The 27,421-nt window shown below is 42.0% G+C and overlaps 1 protein-coding gene across 4 annotated transcripts in view; it reads right to left on the reverse strand.

The window, feature by feature from the left end:
- Window positions 1-27,421, reverse strand: part of RELN (reelin) — a 651,259-nt gene that overhangs the window by 145,267 nt on the left and 478,571 nt on the right. For all 4 annotated transcript variants that reach the window (XM_077471873.1, XM_077471875.1, XM_077471874.1 and 1 more), the window contains exon 28: window positions 2,072-2,307. In XM_077471873.1, coding sequence (XP_077327999.1) covers window positions 2,072-2,307 — 236 coding nt within the window. The remainder of the gene's footprint in view (window positions 1-2,071; window positions 2,308-27,421) is intronic.

Raw genomic sequence — 27,421 nt, forward strand, 5'->3', positions numbered from 1 at the left:
TATTCATACCCCTGTCAGGTGCTGGGCATTTTATTAATCTTCTGTGTGCTCAGCTTTCTATGCCTAATCCTCCTTTCAACAGTAAAATATGTTAATAAAAGGAATGTGCGTGGAGCTTGGTGGCATAATTTATTTTCATTTCATCTTGTTTCTTTAGTGCCATCAACATGAACTGTCATTCTACCGCATTTACTACTTCTTAATGGCTGCTGTGACTTTCAGCATATGACTCTGCAAACAAGCTGCCGAGGAGAGGTGGACGTGATGGCAAGCTGAGATGAATTGTACAAGCCAGTCAATCACTTGCTCTCTTTTCCAGGGGAAAGAGAGGGGATTTGAACAGTATGTCCTTGCTGTGCAGAGCTTTCTTGCCATCTGGAAACATGTCGGTCCAAGTACACAGTATCTGGGAAAGGACAACTAGCTCGAAGTCCCAGAAGTGATTATTACCGTGCTAAAAAATATGTTATTTCTGAACCATGGCCAAGAAAGCTTACACTGTATTTATAACCTTATTGCACCTTGACCCTAATCACCAGGGACTGCCACTGACATACTTTTTCATATTCAGGAGTCAGTTTGTGATTTGCACAGTAATAATTAGTAACCATCAGGACATACTGGAGTCATATACCAGCAGATGGTAACGTGTTAAAGATCCTTAAAGGTGTTTATTTGTTGTTTTGAAATCACATGATTTTACCCCAGATGTCCGCTTGTTTGCAGGGTATGGTATGTTTTTTTTTTATTTAGCATGCACCACGTTCTAGGTGCAAATCTTTGGTGCAATGCTAAAAGTGGATAAACAGGATACTCCTTTATACAAGTGAAATTTAGATGAGGGCAAAGAAATAAAAATCAAAGGGACATTGTATTATACAGTATTTATGGGTTTATGTCCACCTGGGTACAGGCATGTTGAGGTGCTTTAGGACCAATGCCTAACGCACATTGCCACATTACCTGTGGCTCTGCAGTACCACCTCCGGCAACCCGGTCAGACCTTAGATACAGAGGTTCCACAGAGCCTAGGAAAACTCTTCTAAGCTCCTTCTAGGCTCTGATGGAAGCTTAGAAGGACCATCCGCACTCTGCTGGGTACTACCGTATCTGAGGTCTGATAAATATTTCCATGGAAAAAGAGGTTGTTAGAGAAGATTTTTTTTCTGTTGGGGGCTTTTCTGAGGGAGGTAGGCTTTGCTGGGGAGGTGGGGTTTTGTTAGGAGAGAAAGAAGTTTATCCTGGGAGGAAGATTTTTGCTGGAGTACATATTGTCCCAATTGTCTGTTTTTTGACACTCTATCATTATTATTGCCTGTTTGCTGCCCATTTGTTACTTGCATATTGTCTCAAGTGGTTGTTCTGCCCAGTGGACTGATAATTTGTTTTCTGCTTGCAAATGTACAATATTGGCTGATTGTCGCCAGTGTACACTAAACATATTGCAAAGTCTGTTTAGAATATCTTATTACTAGATTTAGCCCCCTGCAGGCCTCTCACTATCAAAGCAGCTGGTATTATCCTTATGTTTTACCACTGAACACTTCATGCACCACTATTAAATCCTCTAACTCTATTTTATTTGGCATACACATCATTTACCCTCTATATGCTACAGCGCACAAAACAATCTGTGACTTATTGATAACAAATATTAAATAAACAAACATAGTCCATTAATGGGGAATGTGCATATACAGATGTCAGATCAGTATTGAATATTACAATAAAGAGATGAAATTACAGGACACTCAACATTCAAGAACATTATTATAGATTATTAGGCAAATGAAAAGGAGACAAATAATAAATATAAAAATACTGAGTTGGTAGAAAAACCACATGAGGGCAGGTAGCAGTTTAAGGGTAAATAGAATAGAAAGACATTAGGTGAGACCCTTGGAATTCTTAAAAATGGAAGTAGTGGTCTTGGCATGCAGTTTGCAATGAAAGTAATGAAGTAAGTAAAGTAAGTAACTAAATGCTTATGCATGATTTCAAGCACAACAGAAGCAATATACACAACCTTTTAAAGCTAGAGGGAGGGGCATTCTACAAATAGGCAGCCTACCTTGAAGCTAGTGATCTTGGTATTACAATTGTTATTCGGATCCATTCCTCATAATCTCCAGGATAGTAAGCAGTTGGTTCACCCAGCTCTCTAGCACTTCCTTCACAGTCTTTGATTCCAGGAGATGCAGGATAACATCCTTCTCTCACCAATGACCAAGACAAACCGGCATCATGGGAGTACTGGAGAAGGACTGGTGCCTCACCACTGAATTCCTTAGTGCAGCCTACGTTTAGCTATTTCATGAACAAAAACGTGTTACTATTTTGTTTCATTACCTTTTTACCACAATGTTACAGCTATTTTTTCTCAGAATATGACAACAAATTGATATATATAATATTACCCCAAATTTAAACGATTCCTGATGCAAATGCTAACATTTTGATTTTAAGTTAATTAGATGTCACATTGTATGCATCATTAAACATAATATAATAATTATAATGATGATGATAATAATAATACTGTATCTACTAAAGTGGAAAAAGGGGGCACTGCTTTATTACGTACACAAAGGAATATGAATTCATAGCTTGTACATAACAAGCTGTGTTATGTGATGGTCCCAGAAGAGGTTACATCATCTGAGCACCATGTACTTATACCCTAACTGGTAAAAAAAAAATGAAACGATCAGTATACAAATTTTAATAGCATTCAGATCAAAGCATCGGCCAAATATTTCACAGACTCTCCCAACTGGGACTGTGAATACTTGCTCTGTGAGTGCCTGTTATAGAACCTTTACCATGTGCTGCTAAAGGTTTTCCAATAAACTATTCACCCGTGACTAATAAAACATACCAATAGACAATACCAATACCTAACACCTCAGCAGACATCATCAACAAACCTATAAAGGTAAACTCTTCGGATGAACCAGTGAACTGGCCATTTGTTCATACGGTGGCTCTGTCGGCACCACTCTGCCCCACGTGATTCCATTGGAATATCACAGGAGGCGGATGGAAAATTGTTGACCAAACAGTGCCTGCATTCATTCAGATGCAGGGACTCTTGGGGTGGTTTGACTGTTAGTGGTGCTGGCTGTCAGAATATGATAGCTAACAGAGAAGATTCATTAGCATGGAGAGAGGAATTTGTTACATCTTTAATTCAGCCCACACAATGTGCACATTGTACCACAGTTACATGGTTCTCTTTGTTTGCTAGATTTTAGCCATCAATTCAATTTGATCTTACTTTCAATGGAAATCAAAAGAAATAAAAGAAGAGCTGCCCAGGATAATCCTGAAAAATATTAAAGTATATCTTTATGCAAAGCATTTTTTTAGAACCATTGTCACTGGGATAGAAAGTAATGGCAAATCCTAAATTTTATGACTGAAGGTGAGGAGAAACCTTCCAGATGCGATACCTGTTCTTGCTCCCATCTGCACCCTCACTTTGGGCAAAGTTCCTCTCACAGATAGGGGTTTTACCCTTTCCTTTTTTTATAAAAAAACCTTTTGCCTATAATTACACTTTAACTGTTACTTTTTTGAATAAGGATGAAAACAATAATTAACTCCTTCACAAACAAATAGGAATATATTCCTATGCAACACTGTTACATTTCTTTTCAATCTATTGTTCAAAAGCCACAAAAATTACATTTCAAATCACTCTCATGCATACAAGTACAGTGAATGTATTCAAAGGTATTGTTCCATCATTTAAAAACAATAGTTCTGCTGGAATGAACACAGGAATAACAAAAGCATAGCAGGTTCAATGTTTTGTCTGTCGAAGATTCCAAATAACAGGAAATATCGGTTTTGGACCTTGTAGCTGTTTTTATGATTTAATCTGCACACTTTGCAACAAGGTATTTTGTATGCTGTACTTATTGTGGCTGTTGTAGCTGGCACATATTATAAGAGGTCTTGAACGTAACTCTCAACAAGGTGTCAACTTCAAGGTTGAGTCTGGAACATACTGAATGTTTAATAAATAAATAAAAATGACAAATGTCTTCTTTATTTAGGCTGTGTTGTGAAGCCTTGTGAGTGATAACACCTGCCCAGCTGCTATCACAAGCTGCACAGAGAATGTGTTAATATCATAGGTGTTGATGATCTTCACAGAGGGGTTTAACGCCTGTGGTACAAGCCCCTGCTAACGTTTCATGGGTTAATTTTAAGTTCTTTATGTAATTCTAGCTAACATATCAAAATCCATGTATTTTACAGTCTTTTTTGCAGTAATATAATTCCAAAGTAAAACATGAAGCAAAATCAACAAATTCCATATAATAAGGCCATAATGTTGTATTTTTAAAAAACAAAGCAGGAAGCATTACAGTATGTTGCCGAGGAACTTACAGCATAACTTGCGGGAGATTTTACATGGAAATTGTTTTTTTTTTATTTTTTTTTATGATTTAAAGATGTGTCACAGGTACAATAAAAAGACAACTTCACAGAACAAACAATCGATGTCAAGCTTGTGAAATACAACCAATACTTCGTACTGTATTATGAAAGGTCGAAACAAGTCTTGAAGGCAATAAGAAATACAAAACATTCTTATCTACATGTATGAAACCTCTGAAGCAGACTGTACCAAAGGCGAGCCTGTCTGAGGGAGGATATCCCTAAATTGCCAGGGAAATAGAGGAAAGTCTAAAATGGTGTAGAGAACGCTATCCTGTACACACCATATTTTCATCTATTTATTTGAAAAGAATTAGAAAAGAAGCAGAAGAAGAAAGAGTGAGGGGGAGAGGTAAGAAGGGAGGGGGGGAAAAGGGGGGGGTTGGGTGGTGGGGCCACTTCCCAGGAGAAGGCATCAACAGCGTCAGTCAGGCAGTGGGAACCTCCGATGAAGAATCTGAATTAGGTATATTGGAGGAATTCATCAGAGAAGCGGAAGAGGTCCCAGTGAAGCCATCTGGACTTGTGCAACGTTGTGGTCAGATCTTCCATCTGCTCTATGTCCTTCACTCTTGCGAACCACTGGGCCACTGTTGGGGAAGACTGTTGCTTCCACAGAGGCAGAATGCAAGCACTTGCAGCATTAAGGAGGTGCTTGAGAAGGGATTTGTGGTAGCGTTTCCTTGACAATGGGGTGAGGTTAAGCACGACCGCAGCTGGGTTGCCAGAAAGTGGGAAGCGTAGGACTCACGCAAAAAATATGTAGAAGAGTACCCGAATGGAGGCCACAACACCAGCAACGATCCCTCTGAAGAGGTAATATCTTTGCCAGAACTGATGGGGTTCTATACCAACGCGGCATAATTTTGTATGTGGTTTCCTGGTACCTACTGCATAGGGAGGATTTCTGCGCAAAAAAAAAGTATTCTCTCCTTTTGGGGTTCAGTAAAGGTAACTTGCAAGTCTATCTCCCATTTTGCTAAGAACAGTGGCATGGAGATCCAACAAAGATTTATAAGAGGTTGGTAAGGAACTCTGGAGCATGCCCTCTCCCAGACAAAGCTCCTGAAAAGAGTGGAGCTTACGAGTAAAGAGAGCCGGGCTAGGCAACAATCTTAGGAAGTGCGATAATTGAAAAGTCCTCCATTGATCCAGTTTAAGAGGGGCCAATCCAGAGAGCAAAGTCTCTGAAGATATCCAACCGGACGATCGCAAGACCTGCGAAGAGCTCAGAAGTCCCCGCGAGATTTGCGATAGAAAAGCCAGATCGGTGAGACTGGGTACAAACCCAGGATGCACTACAATCTGAGTCATTGGGGAAGGGAAACTGCTTAGTGAAGATAGTTGGAAAAACCTTTCCAATTCTGTTAAAGTGGGGCCAATTAATGGGTGAGTAGTTAAGTGTGTACCGTGGGGTTTTCCCTGCCCAGGGCAGGCCAAGAAGTGATTCCTGTGCTGCCTTTTGTTCCAGCGATACCCAGAGTTTTAGGGCACTGTGTTGGCACCAATCCCTAACCCTGGTCATATGTATTGCAGTATAATATAGGGCTGGGTCCGGGAAACCCACTCCACCCTTCAGCTTAGGTCGTAACAGTAACGCTCTACCAAGGCATTGACATTTACCTCGCCAAATGAATTTGATAAATATCAACTGCACCGCATGAAAAAAGGTCTGAGATATCTTAACCGGCAGTGCGTGCAATAAGTACAGGAGTCTGGATATTGCGTTAATTTTAAGTACGTTGCAACGGCCAAACCAAGAAAGAGCCAGCGAGTCCCACTTTTTAAGGTCAGCGGTTAGCATTGACAGGAAAGATTGTTCGTTGAGGGGGAGAATGTAATTTAGGTTTGCAGGAATTTTCGTTCCAAGATATTGAATCAAGAGGGCAGCCCATTTGAACAGAAAATAAAGGCATAAGCTCGCTCTGGTAACATCTGTTAAAGAGATATTTAAGGCTTCTAATTTTTGTAAGTTGACCTTGAACTTAGACAAGCTACTATAGTGTTTCAACTCCTGTAACAAGGAGAATAAGAGGCTCAGTGATATAAAATAAGAGGTTGTCGGCGTACGCCGCCACCTTGTGTTGGTAGCTGCTGGCTTTAATGCATCAGATAGTTACCCCTAATATGTTTTAAAAAAGGTTCCAGAGAGAGAACGAATAGTAGTGGGGACAGGGGACAATCCTGTCTGGTGCCTTTGGATATGAAAAATGGGCTGGAATCGTAGCCATTTACCTGTACCATGGAGGTGGGGATTCTTATAAAGGGCTGAAATCCATGGCAGGATGGGGTCTGGTATTCCCACAAATTTGAGTATCTCTTGGAGAAAGGCCCAGTCCACCCTGTGAAAGGCCTTCTCTGCATCTGTGGACAGGAGTAAAAGGGATTGAATACAGGAGCGTTTTGCCGTGTCTATGATATTCAGTGTCTGAATAGTGTTGTCTCTAGTCTCCCTATTTTGAATAAAACCGACTTGATCTGTTGCAATTAAGAATTGTAGCAAGACATTCATCCTAGAAGCCAGGATTTTGGTGAATAGTTTCATATCACAGTTTAGAAGGGAAATGGGCCTATAGCTGGCACATAGTAATGGGTCTTTACCCATGATAAAGTGAGGTGCCAAGGAGTCCTGGTACTGTTTATAGTAAGTGAGGGTAAATCCGTCAGGACCGGGAGCCTTACCAGACTAAGTGGTAGCTATGGGCAAAGCAAATTTTTCTACTGTAATGGGCTTAGAAAGGTCCTCAAGCTCTTCCGTAGTCAGCATAGGGAGATTGGAATCCCTAAGATAGTTGCAGATGTCCTAGGGGCTCCAGGACGGTAAATCAGAAGTGGGAGGTTGGTCTAAGTTGTACAATTTAGAGTAAAAGTCGTGGAAGCTTTCCGCCAGCTCTGGAGAAGAGTGAACTTAAGAAAGGAATGTAGAGCTGGTATGTATGTCTGTGATCGCTTGGTGCGTAAGGTATTAGTCAATAGGTGGCCGAACTTATCTCCATATTTGTAAAAAGAACAATGGACCTTTAACAGAACATGTTTTGCTTCATATATGGAATGATCTCTTATGGTCTCTCGGAGCCTAGTCAGTTCCGATTCAATCGTACGGTCTGGTCTGGACTTGTGTTGATATTATAAGGAATGGAGTCGAGCTAGAAGGTCCGACAAGGTTTTGAGGCAACATTTCTTGGCTGCATGACCATGTTTAAGCATGATTTCCCGAATACAGCATTTGTGTGTGGACCACACAGAGATCAGATTTTCCGCAGAGCCTACATTAGTAGAGAAATATAAGGTAAGTTCCTTATGGATATCTGCTGCAATTTTGGGGTCATTCAAGAGGGCCTCATTGAGTCTCTACGTGGAAGTCTTGGGGGACTCTTGGGAGAGAGCAAGCTCCAGAATGATTGGGGCATAGTCAGAGAGTGTGATGTGGCCGATGTCTGTCTTGGTGACCAGAGGTATCGCTGAATATTTTAGAAAAAAACAAAAATCAATTCTGGAATAGGCGCCATGTACATTTGAATAAAAGGTATAATCCTGCAGATTAAATATTCTCCATATATTGACCAATTAATGGGAGTGCAAAAGGTTTTTAAGGTGAAGTTAAGTTTGAGGAAGAATCCCTGTGTGGATCCAAGGTCAAGTTGATGTCCCCTCCTAAAACAAGGGTTCCCTCGAGAAAAGGGTCAAAGGTGGATAAAAAGGTCTCGAGGGTTTGGGAGTGGATTGGAATTTGAGAGATAAATGTTCACAAGAGTGATGGTCTGAGAACAAATCTTCCCCTTCAGAAGCAGGAATCTGCCCTCCTGATCATGGTGCTCATCAAGGAGTTGCAATGAGCTGCACTTTTGGGACTCGCCACATCACCACGTGTTACTTCAGTGCTGGATGTATGGCCAGGTAGTACTAGGTTGCTGGCACTTGCCTGTTCACCAGAAGGATGAGCAGCACTAGTACTGGCTCTCGAGAGCCCTGCAGTTCTTGCACCTCAACAACAGCAGAAGAACAGGGTCAGGTACACCTGACCCTACTAGTTCGTATTCTGAGCCTGAATCTGACAGATGAGGGAGTTCCTCTTCACTCTCATATGTCATGCTCAGAAACGTGTAGGCTTCTTCACTTCACACCTTCGATTGGACATTTCGGCCTCTAAATTTACTGGTACACTAGTGCGACTCACAGGCAAAAAGAGCACCTGTCAGCGACTGCTTCAAACGCTACCAAAAAAACTGTTAGCGTTCGCAGGGATCAAGCCTGACTCTGCAAATGCTGCAGTTTTGTGTTTAGTGTTTTGTAAGTGACAGTGATCGAATGGGCGGAGAGGCTAAACGCAGGTGCTAGCAGGTATCTGGGCTAATTAGGCTAACGCTGTGTTTTTGGGAACCCTAAACTATTGGGGGCGCTAATATAGTTCTGAACAGATCAAAGATATCGATCCGTTCAGACACTATACTACTAAAGGAGATGTATGGTGTCTGCGTGGGTGTTAGCGCTACTGGCACTAATCTGACGCTGCCTGGGGCGACGCAGACTCTGACTGACGCTAAAACCTGATATCACCCGCCCGGTGATCAGGGTGTTAAACCTTCATTGGGTAATATATGGCGGGTGCCCTGATGCTATAATAAACAAACTAACTAACCAGCATCACCCGTAACACTAATACAGTGATCACTGGTGACAGGAGGTGATCAAGGGGTTAAACCTTTACTAGGGGGGTTTGGGGGGATCCCTAGACCTATCTGGGGCTACTACAATGTACCCTAATGCTGATTAGTGTCACAAATTACACCAGTACAGTGATCAAAGAAAAATATGAAAACTGCACTGGGTGACATAGTGAGAGGGAGTGAAGTGGTTAACTCGGGGGGGGGGGATCGGGGGGTGATCGAGGGGTGAGATGTGTGCCTATATGTACAGTGTCAGTGTAGTGTTGGTGCAACTCATGTTTGGATGTCCTCTCTCCTCTCTCTGGAAAGGAAAAGAGTTCCACGAGGGGAGATGACATCACTTCCCCTGCCTGTGTTCAGCAGTTCCAGGCCAGAAATCATTGGCCTGGAGACTGATCGGTTCTGAAATTAATCCACTCGTGGCCGCCGAGGTAACGTCGGTTCGTCTGTAACTTTAAACTGCGGCGGCTGGTCAGGAAGCGGTTAAAGGAGAGGGCGATGTTGGCACTGGTCAAGTGCTACAGGCTAGGGGCAGTACAACAGGACAGTCCCCCAATTATGGGGATATAAAGCCGCTGGCCCTGTCCCAAGGTAGAGCCCAAACTGGGTGTGGCTGTAAAGTCCACAGTCCAACTCACAGAATCCAGGGAGTACAGCTATTACAAAGCATTGGTAGGTGAAATTTAACATCAAGGAACATAGAATGCAACGTAACAAACAACTCAAAAAACAAAAAGGATCCATATTAACTCTTTATAGCAGAAGGGAGGCCTTCGCTGTTCAGCGGACCACGGCATGCTATCATATCACTGAAACTTCAATACATAGAACCCCCTGTAGGGGGAAGGGTGGAATCAGCACTGGTCTAGTGTTCTAATCTTGAGACAGGTTGACAGACCCGCCCCAAAACTTTAGGGGTATCTGGCCACTGAACCTGTCCCTAGGTAGAGCCACGACTCCTGAGTGTGGCTGCAAAGTTCTCAGTCCAACTCTTAACGCTCAAGGTGCATAACTAGGGAAGTGAAAGTAAAAAGGGGAACCATATTAACTCTTTATAACATAAGGGAGGCCTCTGCTTTTCAGTGAACCAAAGCATATCAAAGGTCATATCAGGAAGACCCTGGGCTCGCTGGTCATTCCCTTCACAGGCCAGGGTTGTCCCTCATAATAAAAACACAAAAAAAAAAATTATATAGATAGTAGAGGTAAGTTCCTGTCCGTTCAACAGGTAAAGCAAAAAAGTAGAGCTATGTTTAGATTGACAGTCTGAGGTGGAAAGTTCAGCAGGCTGCCTCTTCATTCAGGAGCGAGGATCGGGGGTGCCCCATCACTCTAGCTTGTGAAAGGCCTCCCTGACCATGGCGATGGTAACAGGCCCTTTGTGGTCTGCCGGGGGGGGGGGGGGCCTGGAGCAAGGGATCTCCAAAGACAAGCACTATTAGCCAGTTAGGTATTGGAATCAGATCTACCTTAGCATTTACTAACAGGTCCGGTAGTTCCGAAGGGTGACATAAGGGGGTGGTATCTGTTCCTTTAAGATGTAATGGATGGCCCCATTTGTAAGCAAGACCCTTTTTGCTCAGAGCATCCAGGAGTGGTTTGAGGGACCGCTGCATGAGAAGAGTTTTCCTGGAAACATCTGGCAAAAGGTGGACAGCTGTGCCATCAGACAACAGGACTCCTACCCTCCAAGCCCGCTGTAGTATGTCCTCCTTGAGGATAAAAGAGTGTAAGCAGCAAAGGACATCCTTGGGTCTATCTGATGAATCTGATCTTGGGCCCAGGGTCCTGTGTACTCTGTCAATGACGACCTCAGAGTCTGGCAGGCGGTCCAGATATCGATTAAAAATATTGGCCACTGTCGAGCGCAGTTCTGATTGTGGGACAGGTTCTGGGACCCCAGTCAATGTATGTTCTCCCGGCGACTGCGATTCTCCAGGTCATCAAGGAGTAAGTGCAATTGGACAACTTTGTCATTGAGATCAGAGTTAGAAGATTGTAAGGTTTGCTCAGATTGACACATTCCGACCCGGTTCCTGCTCCACTGAGGCAACTCCAGTGTCCAGTTCAGATACTTCCTGTTTGAGAGTCTGTACTTCACCCTTCAAAGCGGTCTCCATTCTCTGGACAAGGGACTCACAGTCTGCTCTAGTGGGGAGCTGCTGTAGAAATGCCCATAACCCATGCTCAGAGTTGGGTGTAAGAGGGAGAACAGGGGACTGAGGTGGACTACCAAGGGTACTCACTGTGACCCGGGGGGAAGCATCAGTCCTTGCTCTGCAGTGTGCTCTGGGCTGAAGCCAGAGCACTGGGCGGTGTAGGAGCTGGTGAAGAGGCAGTATGTTCAAAGCTGAGCAGTTCCTCCTCCATGTCCGCAGAGACCGTCAGCGATCTGGGTAGGCAGGGATAAAGATCACTCAGGCTTCCTGGACATCCAAGGGACCTGTTGGGTGCCGGTAATGTGGAGTAAGTTAAACGGTGGTTAGCTGCAGGGAACACGCCGGCTGGGAGCTATGTTATGATGTGTCCTCACGCAGCCATGCCGAGACCTTTGTTTGAAGACTGGCATGGGAAATTTAATCACACTACAAAATTATCCTTTTAAACAACCGTTGCATTTATTCTATCTTGTCTTCCCCTTCCTACCTGAATCCTCCAGCCTATATAGTCATATGAGAGAGGGAGTTAACCACTTCAGCCCCGGAAAATTTGGCTGCTGAATGATCGGGTAATTTTTTGAAATTCGGGAATGCGTCGCTTTAACTGACAATTGCGCAGTTGTGCGACGTTGTACCCAAACAAAATTTACCTCCTTTTTTCCCACAAATGGAGCTTTCATTTGGCAGTATTTGATCGCCTCTGCATTTTTTTTTTGCACTATAAATAAAAGAAGAGCAACAATTTTGAAAAGAAATGCAATATTTTTTACTTTTTGTTATAATAAATATAAATATCCCGTAAAAATATATTCAAAAAATGTTTTCCCTCAGTTTAGGCCAATATATATTCTTCTACATATTTTTGGTTAAAAAAAATCGCAATATGCGATATGCGTATATTGATTACTTTGTGCAAAAGTTATAGTGTCTACAAAATAGGGGATAGTTTATGGCATTTTTATTATAAATTTTTTTTCTTTACTGGTAATGGCAGCGATCTGCAATTTTTATCGGGACTGTGACATTATCGCGGTCAAATTGGACACTTTTGACACATTTTTGGGACTATTGGCATCTGTTGCAATAACAGACACATTGGTATTATTGGGATACATTGGGATTGACTTGCTAAGAGAGTAAAGCATTTCATTTGAAGTGAATTTCTTATACTAGTGAACGAGGTGAAATTAAGTGAAAATTCACTTTGTAAGAGGTACCCAATTACGTGCAAAGAAAATCTGTAAAAACATTTTTTTTCCTGCAAATAACTGAAGTCAGCACAACTTCAGCATATTCATTAACCTCTTGAGATCCGCGCTATAGCCGAATGACAGCTACAGCACGGACCTGCTTTGTCTATTGACGTCGTCCCGTGCACGAGCGGCCTGCGCGCCCCCTGAGGGGTGCGCGCGGCGCGCTCTGTGATCGGCGAGTCTATGAGCGAGTCTATGATCCCGACCCCTTACCACGTGATCAGCTGTCAGCCAATGAAAGCTGATCATGTGATACAACGGAGCCGGTAATCGGCTATTTTTCCTCCTCGCGCTGACAGCGCGAGGAGAGAAAAAAAAAAGCCGATCACCGGCAGCCGTGATCGGGACATCAGTCCTGATCATGGCCAGCGTATAAGTGCCCACCTGCCAGTAACCCCCAGATGATTAATAAAGTTCCACACAGCAGTGCCACACATCAGTGCCCATAGTGCCATACATTAGTGCCCACAGTGCCATACATCAGTGCCGACAGTGCCATACATCAGTACCCACAGTGCCATACATCAGTGCCCACAGTGCCACTTATCAGTGCCCACAATCTGCCTCAAAAACATTGCTGCACCTCAGTGCCACATATCCGTGCCCATCAGTGTTATCTACCAGTGCCCATCAGTGCCCATCAGTGCCGCCCATCAGTGCCCAGCAGTGCCACCTATCAGAGCCACCTATCAGTGCCCATCAGTCCCATCTATCAGTGGTACCCATCAGTGCCCCTTAGTGCCACCCATCCGTGCCACCCATCCGTGCCACCCATCAGTGCCACCTATCAGTGCCCATCTTTGCCCATCAGTGCCGCCTTATCTGTGCCCATCAGTACTGTCTTATCTGTGCCTATCAGTGCCACCTTATTTGTGCCTTTTATGCCCCGTACACACGAGAGGACTTATGTCCGACAGACTTCCAAAGGAGTTCCGCCGGAGTTCTGACAGACTTTTCGGCCGAACGGACTTGGCCACACACGATCACACTAAACTCAGACGGATTCGAACGTGATGACGTACGACCCGACTCGAATAAGGAAGTTCATAGCCAGTAGCCAATAGCTGCCCTAGCGTCGGTTTTAGTCCGTCGGAGTAGCATACACACGAGCGGATTTTTCGAAGGGGACCGGGTCCGGCGGAGTTCCGTCGGGAAAATTTGAAGCATGCTTCATTTCTAAAGTCCGTCAGACTTTTGCGAAGCTAAAGTCCGTTGCAGCCCACACACGATCGGATAGTCTGACGGACTCGGTCTGACGGACTTTGGATGTTGAAAAGTCCGCTCGTGTGTACGGGGCATTAGTGTCGCCTTAACTGTGCCTATCAGTGCCCACCAGTGCCGCCTATCAGTGCCCACCAGTGCCGCCTATCAGTGCCCACCAGTGCCGCCTATCAGTGCCCACCAGTGCTGCCTCATCAGCGCATTTCAATGAAGGAGAAAAATTACCTGTTTGCTAAATTTTATAACAAACTATTAAACATGATTTTTTTATTTTTTTTATTTTGCATCTTTTTTTGTTTGTTTAGCAAAAAATAAAACTCCCAGCTGTAATTAAATACCACCAAAAGAAAGCTCTATTTGTGGGAAAAAAATGATAAAAATGTCATTTGGGTACAGTGTTGTATGCCCGCGCAATTGTCATTCAAAGTGCATCAGCGCTGAAAGCTGAAAATTGGTATGGGCAGGAGGGGGGTTTAAGTGCCCAGTAAGCAAGTGGTTAAGCTAAGTGAAGTATCTCTTTACAGGGTGAAGTTTCAAATGATATGAAGCTATGTTAACTTTAGTCAGTCCATAGTGTGCAAACAAAAGTCCTGTGTTTGGGGTATATTTTGCAACTTGACCTCTTATCTTGTTTGACCACTTTCACGACGATAAATGAAGATTCACTTTGGAAGCAAAAATGCTCAAATTCTTCAGTAAATTAGGTTAGCTACATGTCTAATGCTATCCTTTCGTCAAGGGAAACAATAGTAACTACACCAAAATATTCAATCTAGTCTAGCTTTACCCTGAAAATGTTTCACGAAGGATATCTGTACTCGAATGCCTCGTACACATGGTTGTATATTCCGACGGAAAATGTTCGATGGGAGCCTTTTGTCAGAAATTCCAATGGTGTGTAGGCTCCATTGGACAGTTTCCATTGGAATTTCCGTCGCACAAAATTTGAGATCTGGTTCTCAAATTTTCCGATAACAAAATCTGTACGCGTAAATTCCGATCGTGTGTACACAATTCCGACGCACAAAGTGCCATGCATGCTCAGAATAAATTACGAGACGGAAGCGCTCGATCTGGTAAAACTAGTGTTCGTAATGGAGATAGCACATTCGTCACGCTGCAATTCCTTAAATAGTTTAAAGCAGCACATTCTCTTCTTCTTTAGAATGCTAGAAGAATGAAGTTGTTTTGCTGCTCATATTCACACAGAGTTCTCAAAAACGTATTTCTTTATTTCTCGTGATCTCATGAATAATATTAATTTTGTTTTTCGTCAGATCTCTATAATAATGTTTTTTTCTGCATTTTTTTTCTAGTGCTCTCCATAATATTATTTCTCGTTTTGTGTGTCAAGTTACCACAACACCCTTATTATCTTGTATTTTTTAACCTCAAGGAGGTTGGTTGGTGTCCCTTGTTAATTTGACATTGTATTTTTGAAATGTACCTGCCTACTCACAAACAAACTGTCCTTTTTGAACTAAAACACATAGCCAAGTATTTGTGAAAAAGAAATAGCCATTTATTCTGGGTCATAACAAAATAAAGAGGAAGGCAACGCTGGAGAAACTGCTGAAATTTGCGAAGCCTTTGAACCCCAGGGCACATATCAATTACAGCCAGTTCCATAAATATTGGGACATTGACACAATTCTAATCTTTTTGGCTCTATATATACACCACCACAATGGATTTGAAATGGAATGAACAAGATGTGCGTTAACTGCAGACTTTCAGCTTTAATTTGAGGGTATTTACTTCCAAATCAGGTGACGGTGTAGCAATTACAAAAGTTTGCCTATGTGCCTCCCACTTTTTAAGGGACCAAAAGTAATGGGACAGATTAACAATCATCCATCAAACTTTCACTTTTTAATACTGGGTTGCAAATCCTTTGCAGTGAATTACAGCCTGAAGTCTGGAACGCATAGACATCACCAGACGCTGGGTTTCACCCTGGTGATGCTCTGCCAGGCCTCTACTGCAACTGTCTTCAGTTCCTGCTTGTTCTTGGAGCATTTTCCCTTCAGTTTTGTCTTCAGCAAGTGAAATGCATGCTCAATCGGATTCAGATCAGGTGATTGACTTGACCATTGCATATCATTGCACTTCTTTCCCTTAAAAAACTCTTTGGTTGCTTTCGAAGTATGCTTCGGGTCATTGTCCATCTGCACTGTGAAGCACCGTCCAATGAGTCCTGAAGTATTTTGCTGAATATGAACAGATAATATTGTCTGAAACACTTCAGAATTCATCCTGCTGCTTTTTTTTTTAGCAGTCACATCATCAAGAAATATAAGAGAACCAGTTCCATTGGCAGCTATACATGCCCATGCCATGACACTACCACCACCATGCTTCACTGATGAGTTGGCATGCTTTGGATCATGAGCAGTTCCTTTCCTTCTCCATACACTTCTCTTCCCATCACTCTGGTACAAGTTGATCTTGGTCTCATCTGTTCATAGGTTGTTGTTCCAGAACTGTGAAGGCTTTTTTAGATGTTGTTTGGCAAACTCTAATCTGGCCTTCCTGTTTTTGAAGCTCACCAATGGTTTACATCTTGTGGTGAACCCTCTGTATTCACTCTGGTGAAGTCTTCTCTTGATTGTTGACTTTGACACACATACACTACCTCCTGGAGAGTGTTCTTGATCTGGCCAACTGTTGTGAAGGATGTTTTCTTTACCAGGGAAAGAATTCTTCGGTCATCCACCACAGTTGTTTTCCATGGTCTTCTGGGTCTTTTGGTGTTGCTGAACTCACCGGTGTGTTCTTTCTTTTTAAGGATGTTCCAAACAGTTGATTTGGCCACACCTAATGTTTTTGCTATCTCTCTGATGGGTTTGTTTTGTTTTTTTCAGCCTAATGATGGCTTGCTTCACTGATAGTGACAGCTCTTTGGATCTCATATTGAGAGTTGACAGCAACAGATTCCAAATGCAAATAGCACACTTGATATTAACTCTGGACCTTTGATCTGCTCTTGTAAATGGGATAATGAGGGAATAACACACACCTGGCCATGGAACAGCTGAACAGCCAATTGTCCCATTACTTTTGGTTCCTTAAAATGTGGGAGGCACATATACAAACTGTTGTACTTCCTACACCGTTCACCTGATTTGGATGTAAAGACCCTCAAATTAAATCTGAAAGTCTGCAGTTAAAGCACATCTTGTCTGTTTCATTTCAAATCCATTGTGGTGGTGTATAGAACCAAAAAGATTAGAATTGTGTCGATGTCCCAATATTTATGGACCTGACTGTATTTTACAGTCAAAGTTGGTGGCCTGAGGAGTCCTTATAATAGTGAGCACAATCCGGTCCAGGACAACTAGAGATCAGGAACAGCAGCAGATGTCATATATGTGCCCAGGCCGTGGTCATACAACAGCTTGCGTCTTTTGTCAGACCAGACTGAACCCAGTCCATCACTCTCTTGCCTTCCTTACACGCTTCCTTCCAGGCTGTGGCTCTGGAGGAGGAGGAAGAGGACCTAGAGGAGGAGGAGGACCATGGTTCAACTCACAAACACGGCTTTGGCTTGTGAGTTCACCCCTCAACCCCTTATTTAGGGCTTGTAACATAACTTTCTCACATAAGAGGCGTTGGCCCTCCTCCATTTCCAGCATTTTGCAGGCTGTCATGTAGGCATAGTCCTCTTGAAGACTGGGGGGGTTTCTGAGGGCCGCAGTAGCCTTCAGAAATATGCAAATTGTTGCCTCCTTCAGGTTACTCCTCTTCCTGGCACTATTTTGTGGAAGGTCGAGGGGAGGGACCTGGGATTCGGGCAGGCTACTGGGCCCGACCACCTCCTGGCTGCCACTTTCCATGGCCTGGCTGAGGCTTTCCTGTGTCTGGAAACATAGGGACATAGTTTTAGTTTTTGGTTCATTAATCACACACACAATTTTCAGCTCATGACTGTTGCAAATTGAATGTTAATAGATAGAAAAGACAATCATTCTGACCCCAGCATTTTTCATTCTTGTCCCAATCATTTGTGGCCACTACTGTTTATTGATACGTAAAACACTTTGTGAAATCAAAAATTAGTTATCCAAACTAACATATATTTAACATCATTAATTTGACAAACAGAAATATTTTGAAGAATGCTATACCTGACTTGAGCTGGGCTCCTCCACATGTTGCTGGGTGGAAGGCCCAGGTTGGTCATTGGAAGCCTCAGCTGGAGGGGAAGGAAACCTTGAGGGAAGACTGAAGAGTGCTGGCCTGAGTTCAGTCTGGCCTGGCAGAAAATGCAGTCTGTCATAGTACCACAGCCTGGGTACATAAATGTAATCTGCTGCAGCTCTTGATCTCTGGAAATCCTGCACCTTCTTGCACTCCCTATTATAAGTGCTGCTCATGCCACCAATTAGGGCCTTCAAATAGGGGATGTTTGCCATGGGGATCACCAGCTTCACAAATTCCAGCAACTGATCCAGCGCTGCCTTCCTCTTTGGTTTATTGTTATAAAAAGGGTGGTTTACCTGCCACAGATAGGGTAGCTCCCTGTATATATCAATGAATATGGGCATAAAGTCCTCATCATTGAATAGATCCATTTTCTCTGCAAGACACAACACAAGACAAACCCTAATGTCAGGCGAAACTCTCCTAATCTTGACCCAATCTAGGCCTCAATCTATAAGCACTATAGGCCACTGATGCACCAACTTAAAATTGTACCTTAGTTATAACAATAGTCGCTTCCATTACTTCGTCCTACGCTCACAGACTGTACATACGACGCGCGCGTGTTCCGTTTTATATACACTGTACATGTGTGAAACTCCGTCTGCCCCTGACATTTTTCTAGTCTATTCCCTGCCCCTTGTCTTTCGGCGCAGTGGGAGAGCACATGGCAGAGAGACAACAGGTGCCAAAACAAAAGGCCGGAGCCCGTAACCTCCCGATCCCGGAGGAGATTGAAAGCTTCAATTATGGCCTTTATAGAGATGGTGGACATTTTCAAGAGGGCTGACTTCCTATGATGGGAAGTATGGACTGTATCCAAAATCAAATGTGAGAAAGGCCAAGATCATGCCTAAAGTTGTGAAGAGTCTGCATAGGAATTTTGGGGTACAGCGATCCACGGATCAGACCTCAAATTGAGGGATCACGATCAGTACAGAAGAATCAAGAGAGTGCTGCAAAAAAGTAAGAATTTTGTCGTGTGTTCCTATTCTTAACGTTCGTGCTGCTCCGTGTGCTTTTCGTTACTGTTGTACATTTTAAAATGGCAACTTTCATGTTCATAGGCACGGTAATCGGTCATAGGAAACATTGTTCATTCACCCACTTATAAGATGTTTTTGGCAGATACTGTACTATTAACTACATTTGTTTATGCCTATTTGTATTAAAATAAGTTTGTTGTCTAGATGGATTTGTAACTAGAATGAAATGCAAACTTGATTCAGTGTAAGGAGAGGGCACTCAGCAGCTGTTTACACATCTGGACACAGGAGCATTAGTGTGGGACACCAGAATAAAACTTTTTAGGGTGTCCCACACAGGTGCTCCAGTGGATACTATAGGGGTGTCTACATGTGTGATACTTTAACAAAAAAGGTAAGTATTCCAGTTTTAGAAAGGAAATAAAATGTTCTTCAGCTTGGAACTCTGCCAAAACATTCAATTGTATGAAACTTCGAAGCAATGTTTCATATTCCTATTTCTGCCCTCCAATATCTGTGTGCTAAGTATACCTATTTTTTATTCACATAGGGGAGAAAAGACTCGGACATCTGAGGACACCAGGGACCCCCCACCTCCTAAAGAAGGGGAAATCCCCACACCACAAGCAGAGGATGAGGAGGGAGAGGTTTATGAAGTGGGCAAAATTGTCACCACAACAGGTGAGTGTCTGAGACCACAGCTTCACGTAAGAGGACGAGGCTGAAAAGCGCGAATCGTCTGTCACCAAACTTCTACTAACAGGAGATTAGCGGAAGGAGCCCAAATGGTGGCGCACTTGGTATTGAACTTCCTCTTTCTAGTGCCGTCGTACGTGTTGTACATGACCGCGTTCTTGACGTTCGCAAATTCTGACCAACTTTGTATGACCGTGTGTATGCAAGACAAGTTTGAGCCAACATCCGTTGGAAAAAAAACATGGATTTTGTTGTCGGAATGTGCGATCATGTGTACGAGGCATAAGACAGACCACATTCACCACATAAGTGTCACATAATATATGAAAGTTTTAATGCTCAGTTTATGTTGAACTACTTGTAAGAGGAGAACTGGCTATAAAATGAGGGATCTTGGCTATGAATGGGGGATGCTTAGTTTTAAACATTATAAACAGTTACATTATATACAAATAGTATATATGCTTTTAAAGAATCCAAAAGAGATTTACGTACTAAACCTAATTTTAGCAACTTGTTTACACCAGTAGGGCTCTAAGCTATGGAATTGCATGTGAAGGGAATTAAAAACAAACTAAAGTAATTGTAAACCCTTATTTTTTTTAAACAACAAACATGTTATACTTACCTGCTCTGTGCAGTGTTTTTACACAGAGCAGCCACGATCCTCCTTTTCTCAAGTCCCCCACCAGTGCTCCTCCCCCTGCTGAGTGTCCACCATAGCAAACCACTTGCTATGATGGCACTCGTGTGGGCTCACTACAGAGCTGGCTCTATTTCCACAGACACAAAGAGTATGGCTCTGACCCATTCTCTCCTCAGTGGCTATGATTGACAGCAGTAGGAGCCAATGACTCTCACTGCTGTCTCTGAGCCTATGAGGAGGGAGAGACCCAAGAGAGCCACTGCTCTTGTGCACATGCTAGATTGAGGTCGGCTCAGGTAAATAAAAAGGGGGCTGGGAGCTGCACTTTTTTACCAAAATGCATGTAAAGATTTGCTGCTGTTCAGCTAAGCCACCTAACTATGTCCACATTTAGTTGTGGCACGCTGCACCATTGCTTTACTCTTGGAGCCCTGATCTGCACCATATTACAAGGCAAGGCAAGGCATTGCTAATTACAACAAAAATCCTGGCATCAGCTATTGTGGTCCTACCCACTTCATATAGCCTTTGCACTCACCGTGTTGTTGGCAGCACTCTTCTCCTCTGGCACCAGAGCCACTGTTTTTGGGCCACAGAAGCAAATCTGGGGGGGTGATTAGGGTCTGTGTGGAGGGGAGGAAGGACAGTGATACAGGCCAAGACAAATGCTGGCAGAACTGATAGTAATCTCAGAATAAACCTTCAGCACCAAATTTTTTGCAGTCATTCTCAGAAAAATCCACCATCTTGCAGAATTTCTCAACTTATTTGCATTAAGGGTCCATTCACATCACATGAGGTGGGGATGCATTGGGTGACTATTCCAGCGCAGTCCCATTGCATGACAAGGAAAATGCCTTGTCTCCTTATCTGCCGACTTAACACCACTTTGTTGTGATGGTATATGGAGGACGCAGTACTAAGCATAAAGCAGAGGCAGGGGCTTAAGACAGCTCGCACACACTGCATGTAAGTCTCATTTGGAGCAGTGCTGTGTGAACTTCTGTGGATATTAATTTGACCAAAGGTAAAAATCTTTTTTATCCTTGTTTCTTTGAAAGCAGGTTTGCCTTCAAAGAAGTCTTAAGACAGCTCACACACACTGCATGTCAGTCTCATTTGGAACAGTGCTGTGTGAACTTCTGTGGATGTTAATTTGACCAAAAGTAAAAATCTTTCTTATCCTTGTTTCTTTGAAGGCAGGTTTGTGCCTATGGAGGCCCCCTGCCTATACTTTATGCTTACCCGGTTTATTTTTCAAATATGAACCAATTCATTTACTTTTTTTCTGATTGCAGACTGCTATATATACACATGTACTTTTTCTGCTGGCGTAGCCCATGGGACGCTTCTTGTGGATGCACATCAGGATGCTTCGCCGTGGCTGCATATTATTCACACGGTGGGCTTGCAATGACCTGTTCAGCCTTTTTTGAGAACTCCATTCCATGGTTTGCTCTGAAACTATATGTTTGCTGTTTCTTGTTTTTTTATGTAAGTATATTAGTATGTATCTATAAATTGCATTTTGAATTACTTTATTCAATGATCCTGCTCACATGATGTGTTGCAATGTGACAAGTAGTAACTTTAATTGTACTTTCAGCAAATATAATCACCCAGAAATTAAAAAGAACATACAGTAACATTTCCAAAATATGTTGGGTGTTACAAGATACTCCCTGCACTGACCACAGCATGACTATGGCATATTATGGCTTATCTATCTGTACCAACTGGGTTTGATTGCCAAATCTTATTGTGCAATACATTTCATGTATATGCATGTTATGTTTTTATTATAGGGTTATGTTTGTCCACTCTGTATATGTTATGTACTATTAAAAGTGGCATAATTGCCTTATAAACTCTCTATATTGTTATTACTCCAATATCTGCCTTTAAAGTCCAAGGGGATTATTCTAGTGTTATGCCCATGCTTTTCTTTATATATTAGGATGTTGGCAGTCCCTTACACCCTTCCCGAAAACATATAATAATATACATAAATAAATAAATGGTCTGTCTCATCCCTGCAAGAGAGCTTTTATGTTTTTTCTGGCTAGATCATTAGTTGAAAATAGAAGAAAGAAAGCCTAAGAAATGAAACTAACACAGCCATCACATCTAATAATTGGTAAGCTGCAATATAATAAATTATTGCTTTTGGGTTTAATATATAATATTTTGGGTTATGTAACATTCCTGTGCCCTAAGCAAGGTAAAATTGTCTTCTTTGTGCTCTCCTGACAATTTTTACGGTTATAGTGTCAACTGTAATATATTGGATTTCCCATCACTTTCTGTCTTGATAACAATGGTCAACTGGACAGCAAAAAAATCTTTACAGGGTTCTACCACTTCTCTGCTTGTTAAAAAAAAAAAAGGTTCTGGCTCTACATATACCTTCAGTTCATTTTAGCATGAGGTGTTCTTTTGCTTATATGCAATTAAATGAACACTGTCCATACTAACCACCCCGCAACAACGAGCCCCCTGGGGGCGCGCAGCGGCTCAAAATCCTGATCACGTCATGACGTTCGGTCAGGATTTTGAAACCACTATGCGCCGTGTTTCTGCTATAGGGCGGGCGGCATAGTGGTTTCAAAATCCTGACCGAACGTCATATGACGTGATCAGGATTTTGAGCCGCTGCGCGCCCCCGGGGCGCGTATCGCGGGGATCGTTGTTGCGGGGTGTCAGTCTGACACCCGCAACTACGATCTCGGTAAAGAGTCTCCAACTGAGACTCTTTACCACGTGATCAGCCGTGTCCAATCACGGCTGATCACAGTGTAAATAGGAAAAGCTGGTGATCGGCTTTTCCTCACTAGCGTCTGTCAGAGCCGATCGGCTGCTCCTCTGACAAGTGGGGTCTGTGCTGATCGATTATCAGTGCAGCCCCCCCCCGAGGATGCCCACACTGGACCACCAGGGACGCCACCAGACCACCAGAGATGCCAAGCACAAGGTAATCCTCCCTAGACCACCAGGGATGCCAGTCAGTGCCCACAATGGATGCCAATCAGTGCCCACAATGGGCATCACTGATTGGCATGCAGTATTGTTTGGCACTGATTGGCATCCATTAGTACAGTATAATATAATACAATGCCACCTATCAGTGCCCACCTGTGCTGCCTATCAGTGCCCAGCCATGCACATCTGTGCCACCTATCCATGCCAATCTGTGCCGCCTATCCATGCCCATCTGTACCACCTATCCATGCCCATCCATGCCAATCCGTGTCAGCTATCAGTGCCAATTTGTGCCTTCTATCAGTGCCCATCCGTGTCGCCCATCAGTGCCACCCATCAGTGCCCATCCGTCTCGCCCATCAGTGCCACCCATCAGTGCCGCCTATCAGTGCCCATCTGTGTCGCCCATCAGTGCCGCCTATCAGTGCCACCTATCAGTGTCCATCAATGCCACCTCATCAGTGCCACTTCATTGGTGCCCATCAGTGCCGCCTTATCAGTGCCCATCAGTGTAGCCCCATCAGTGAAGGAGAAAACGTACTAATTTACAAAGTTTTGAAACTGAAACAAAAAAAAACATTTTTTTTCCAAATTTTCTGTATTTTTTTATTTGTTTAGCAAAAAGTAAAAACTGTAGAGGTGATCAAATACCACCAAAAGAAAGCTCTATTTGTGGGAAAAAAATTATAAAAACTTAATTTGGGTACAGCGTAGCATGACCGTCCAATTGTCATTCAAAGTGCGACAGCGCTGAAAGCTCAAAATTGGCCTGGGCAGGAAGGTGTTTAAGTGCCTGGTATTGAAGTGGTTAATTATCTTTGAAGGTTGATTTAGGGAGATTATTGGAGACAACAATATAAGATTTTTACAGTTACTTTACCGTATCTTTAACATCTTTCTCACTTAAAAACCGGATGTTAAAGAGAATTATAGAGCATAAAAACCCCCCCCCAAAAAACCTTACATGTTCACCTTTATGCAGCAGCATCTGTGTGACACTGCAACTTTCTCAAAGAGCTGGGCGATAACATAACTCAGTCTGCTGGCAGTGAAGAAGGGAACATCTATAAATGATAACTGTGTAGGTCTTTGCCTAAGCAGCACCCTGAAAATGTACCTAAAATAAAACAGAAGTGCACCTTCTGGTATGCAAATATGCTTGGAGTGTCAGTCTAGTGCCTTGAGCCTCATAACTGTATATATGCAGTGTGAGATCCAAGGCACTACTTCCTCTGATTGCTATCGGCTGATTTACTAAAGGAGTTGAGAACCTCAATTCAAGTATCTAATGAATGCAATAAGCATCTGTACATGACTGGGTATTCAAAATGACAGAAATCAGCTTTTCACATGATTGAATAAACAAAGTGAAAATTCCCAATTTCTTTGGTCAATCAGCCTCTATTCTCAGGAGATTTGCAGTGAGGTGAGATTTGGTGATGTCATTTCTGTGCTTCTCACAGTTTTTCTTCCCAGAGGCTCTGACATGAGGTTGCAAAGCCACTGCCACACAGTGTGAAAGTGCAGAAAAAAGCGTTTTAATGGGGGAAGGTGCAGCACTCCTTAGAAGGAAGCAATATGTATACATAGTAAGCAAATATGGCCACTGCCATGTGATTTCTTTGCATCACACCATAAATAGAAATAAAGATTTAATGCATTAACACAAGTTGCCGATATTTTGTATCAATTTGATCCCCAAAAAAATAATAAAAAAAAACACAACCATTGTCTCTGCACACTGGAGTGTATTATTCTACCTTACTAAGTGTGCTGTTCTATTTTTAGAACTGAGGAAATGATCTTTGAAGGCTCCCCTGTAAACATCTGATCTCTTTAATAATTCTACTTGTAAATTATTCATCATCTGTATTCACCAATTATGTAAGGACCATGTAGTGGTGGCTAGCTCATTAAAATTACATTGCTGTCTACCCCTGGAAATTCACAAATGGGAATTCATTATAAACTCGATAAAAATTTGATCATGGTTTAGAGATAACAGCTTGTCTAACCAAATAAAGCACAATTTGAGATTCACAATTTGAAATGATTTCTTACCACAGAGGACTGGTGAACATTGAAATCAATACTGATTTAATGATATGAAAACCAACATAAACAGCAAAGAACGAATGACAAAACATACAGTATAATAAGGCAGTGAAATGCATATTATGTTTACTTTTTGTTTAATGTGTATTATGTGTATCCCATCAAATCATTCTCTGCAGCTATTACCCTTTAGAAGCAGGGCCCTCCTGTACCTTTTGTATTGTATTGTAATTGTGTTGTCCCCCCCTATACATTGTAAAGCGCTGCGTAAACTGTTGGCACTATATAAATAGTGTATAATAATAATAATAATATTATATTTACTCTTTTTTTAATTATACAATGGAATGGTTTTAAAAGTACCATTTTTTTTTTTTTTTTTTTACAGGACTGTTTTTCTTTACAATTACTGTCAAATTTCACCAAAATATGTTGAATAAATATTTTCTCTGAGCTATCACAAAATTAGCATGAGAGCTCAGTGATTAGAAAGGCACATACAAAAACACTGTCACTTCTCTCACATATAAAAGAGCAATACGGACCTTATACAAAAGCATGGGAGAAAATATTAGCACATTGTGCTAATGTCACTACTATGACTAGGACGTATTAATAAGTTCAGACATAACTGACATATCTCTGATCAAAGTTTACTTTTCTGCTAAAAGTATGTGGTGACATCGGGTCATATTACATTTTGCACAGTGTTTCTTTGTTCCGTAGTTTTGCATTTATTATCATAAATCTCAATTGCAGTTCAGTGTGCTTGGCCAAGCTAAATGAAGGTTAATATATTATCAATATTGACATATAAAAAATATTTGGAATTATCCTCTATGGATTACAGGTGAGGGGTTTCATAGTGCTAGTTTTAGGCATAATGATAATGAAACAGTAGTAAGTCTGCTTTAACTTACCACATTTACACAATACCAATATCAGACACTGAACAGGTCCCTTCAGCAGCAAACATCATAAAATGCCACAAAAGGCCTGCCTTCATTAGATAGAAAAGTATCATCTGTGCCCCACTCCTACTTAGTTTAACTTTGTACTAGATCTTGGTCTTTCCTGACTGCCTGGCCAAAGCCACCCACAGATGATCCGAACCATGTATAGGCAGGCTGAATGTACCCAATTTGACTGATTGTTCAACTTTGGATACCACCAAACTGTTGTATTTTACATGTGATTATTGCAAGCGGCTGGTATAGCTGTTCGCAGTAATCACTGTGTTCTTCTGGAGGGGACCACTCCCCCCCCCACTGACTGTGTTGATGGGGGAATTAAGCGGTTTTCTTTCCTGTAACCCATGGTTGCAGGAAAGAAAAGCGCTCCGTCTATTGCCAGCTTAAGAGATCAACTGCTATTTCACTGTCCAATAAACCTGCCTACATGGCTATTAATGGCAGTCTCATTATTGTTCCCAAAAAAGAATAATCCATACACTTAAGGCATCCCTGCCATTTTAGTTACCAACCAGCACTATGCACAGTGCAAGTTAGTAAAAATAAGGGAAGGAATGTCTGAAGTTGCTAGATTATTCTTTAATAGGAGCAGTAAATTATGCTCTCTGTGCTGTAACCTCTTTGTATTCCGTTTATTGTAATAGTGTTTATTGTGACACCTGGTTATGTGCATAGATCATTAACTTTATCTAGTTGGTGCTGTCCACCCTTTAAAATGATATATATATATATATATATAAATATATTATATATATATATATATATATATATATATATATATATATATATATATATATATATATATATATATATATATATATCTATATATATATCTATATATCTATATATCTATATATATATATATATATATATATATAGACATGTGCAAAAGGAAAACATTTGTTTAGTTTCGTTTCATTTTAATTCGTTAATTCATTAATTTCCTTTAGTTATATTCGTTAACTTCCTTAAATTCGTTTTCGGATTTCGTTTAGTTTTCTACCGAATTCGAAAAATCGGCCACATTCGAAAATATTTCAACCAAATTCAAAAACATTTCTACCGGATTCGAAATGATTTCAACATGATTCGACATTATTTCAACCGCATTTGAAATTATTTCAACATGATTCGAC

The sequence above is a fragment of the Lithobates pipiens genome, unplaced genomic scaffold (assembly GCF_037356315.1).
Source record: "Lithobates pipiens isolate NorthernLeopardFrog02 unplaced genomic scaffold, aLitPip1_a1.2 Scaffold_8, whole genome shotgun sequence".
Taxonomy (NCBI): domain Eukaryota; kingdom Metazoa; phylum Chordata; class Amphibia; order Anura; family Ranidae; genus Lithobates; species Lithobates pipiens.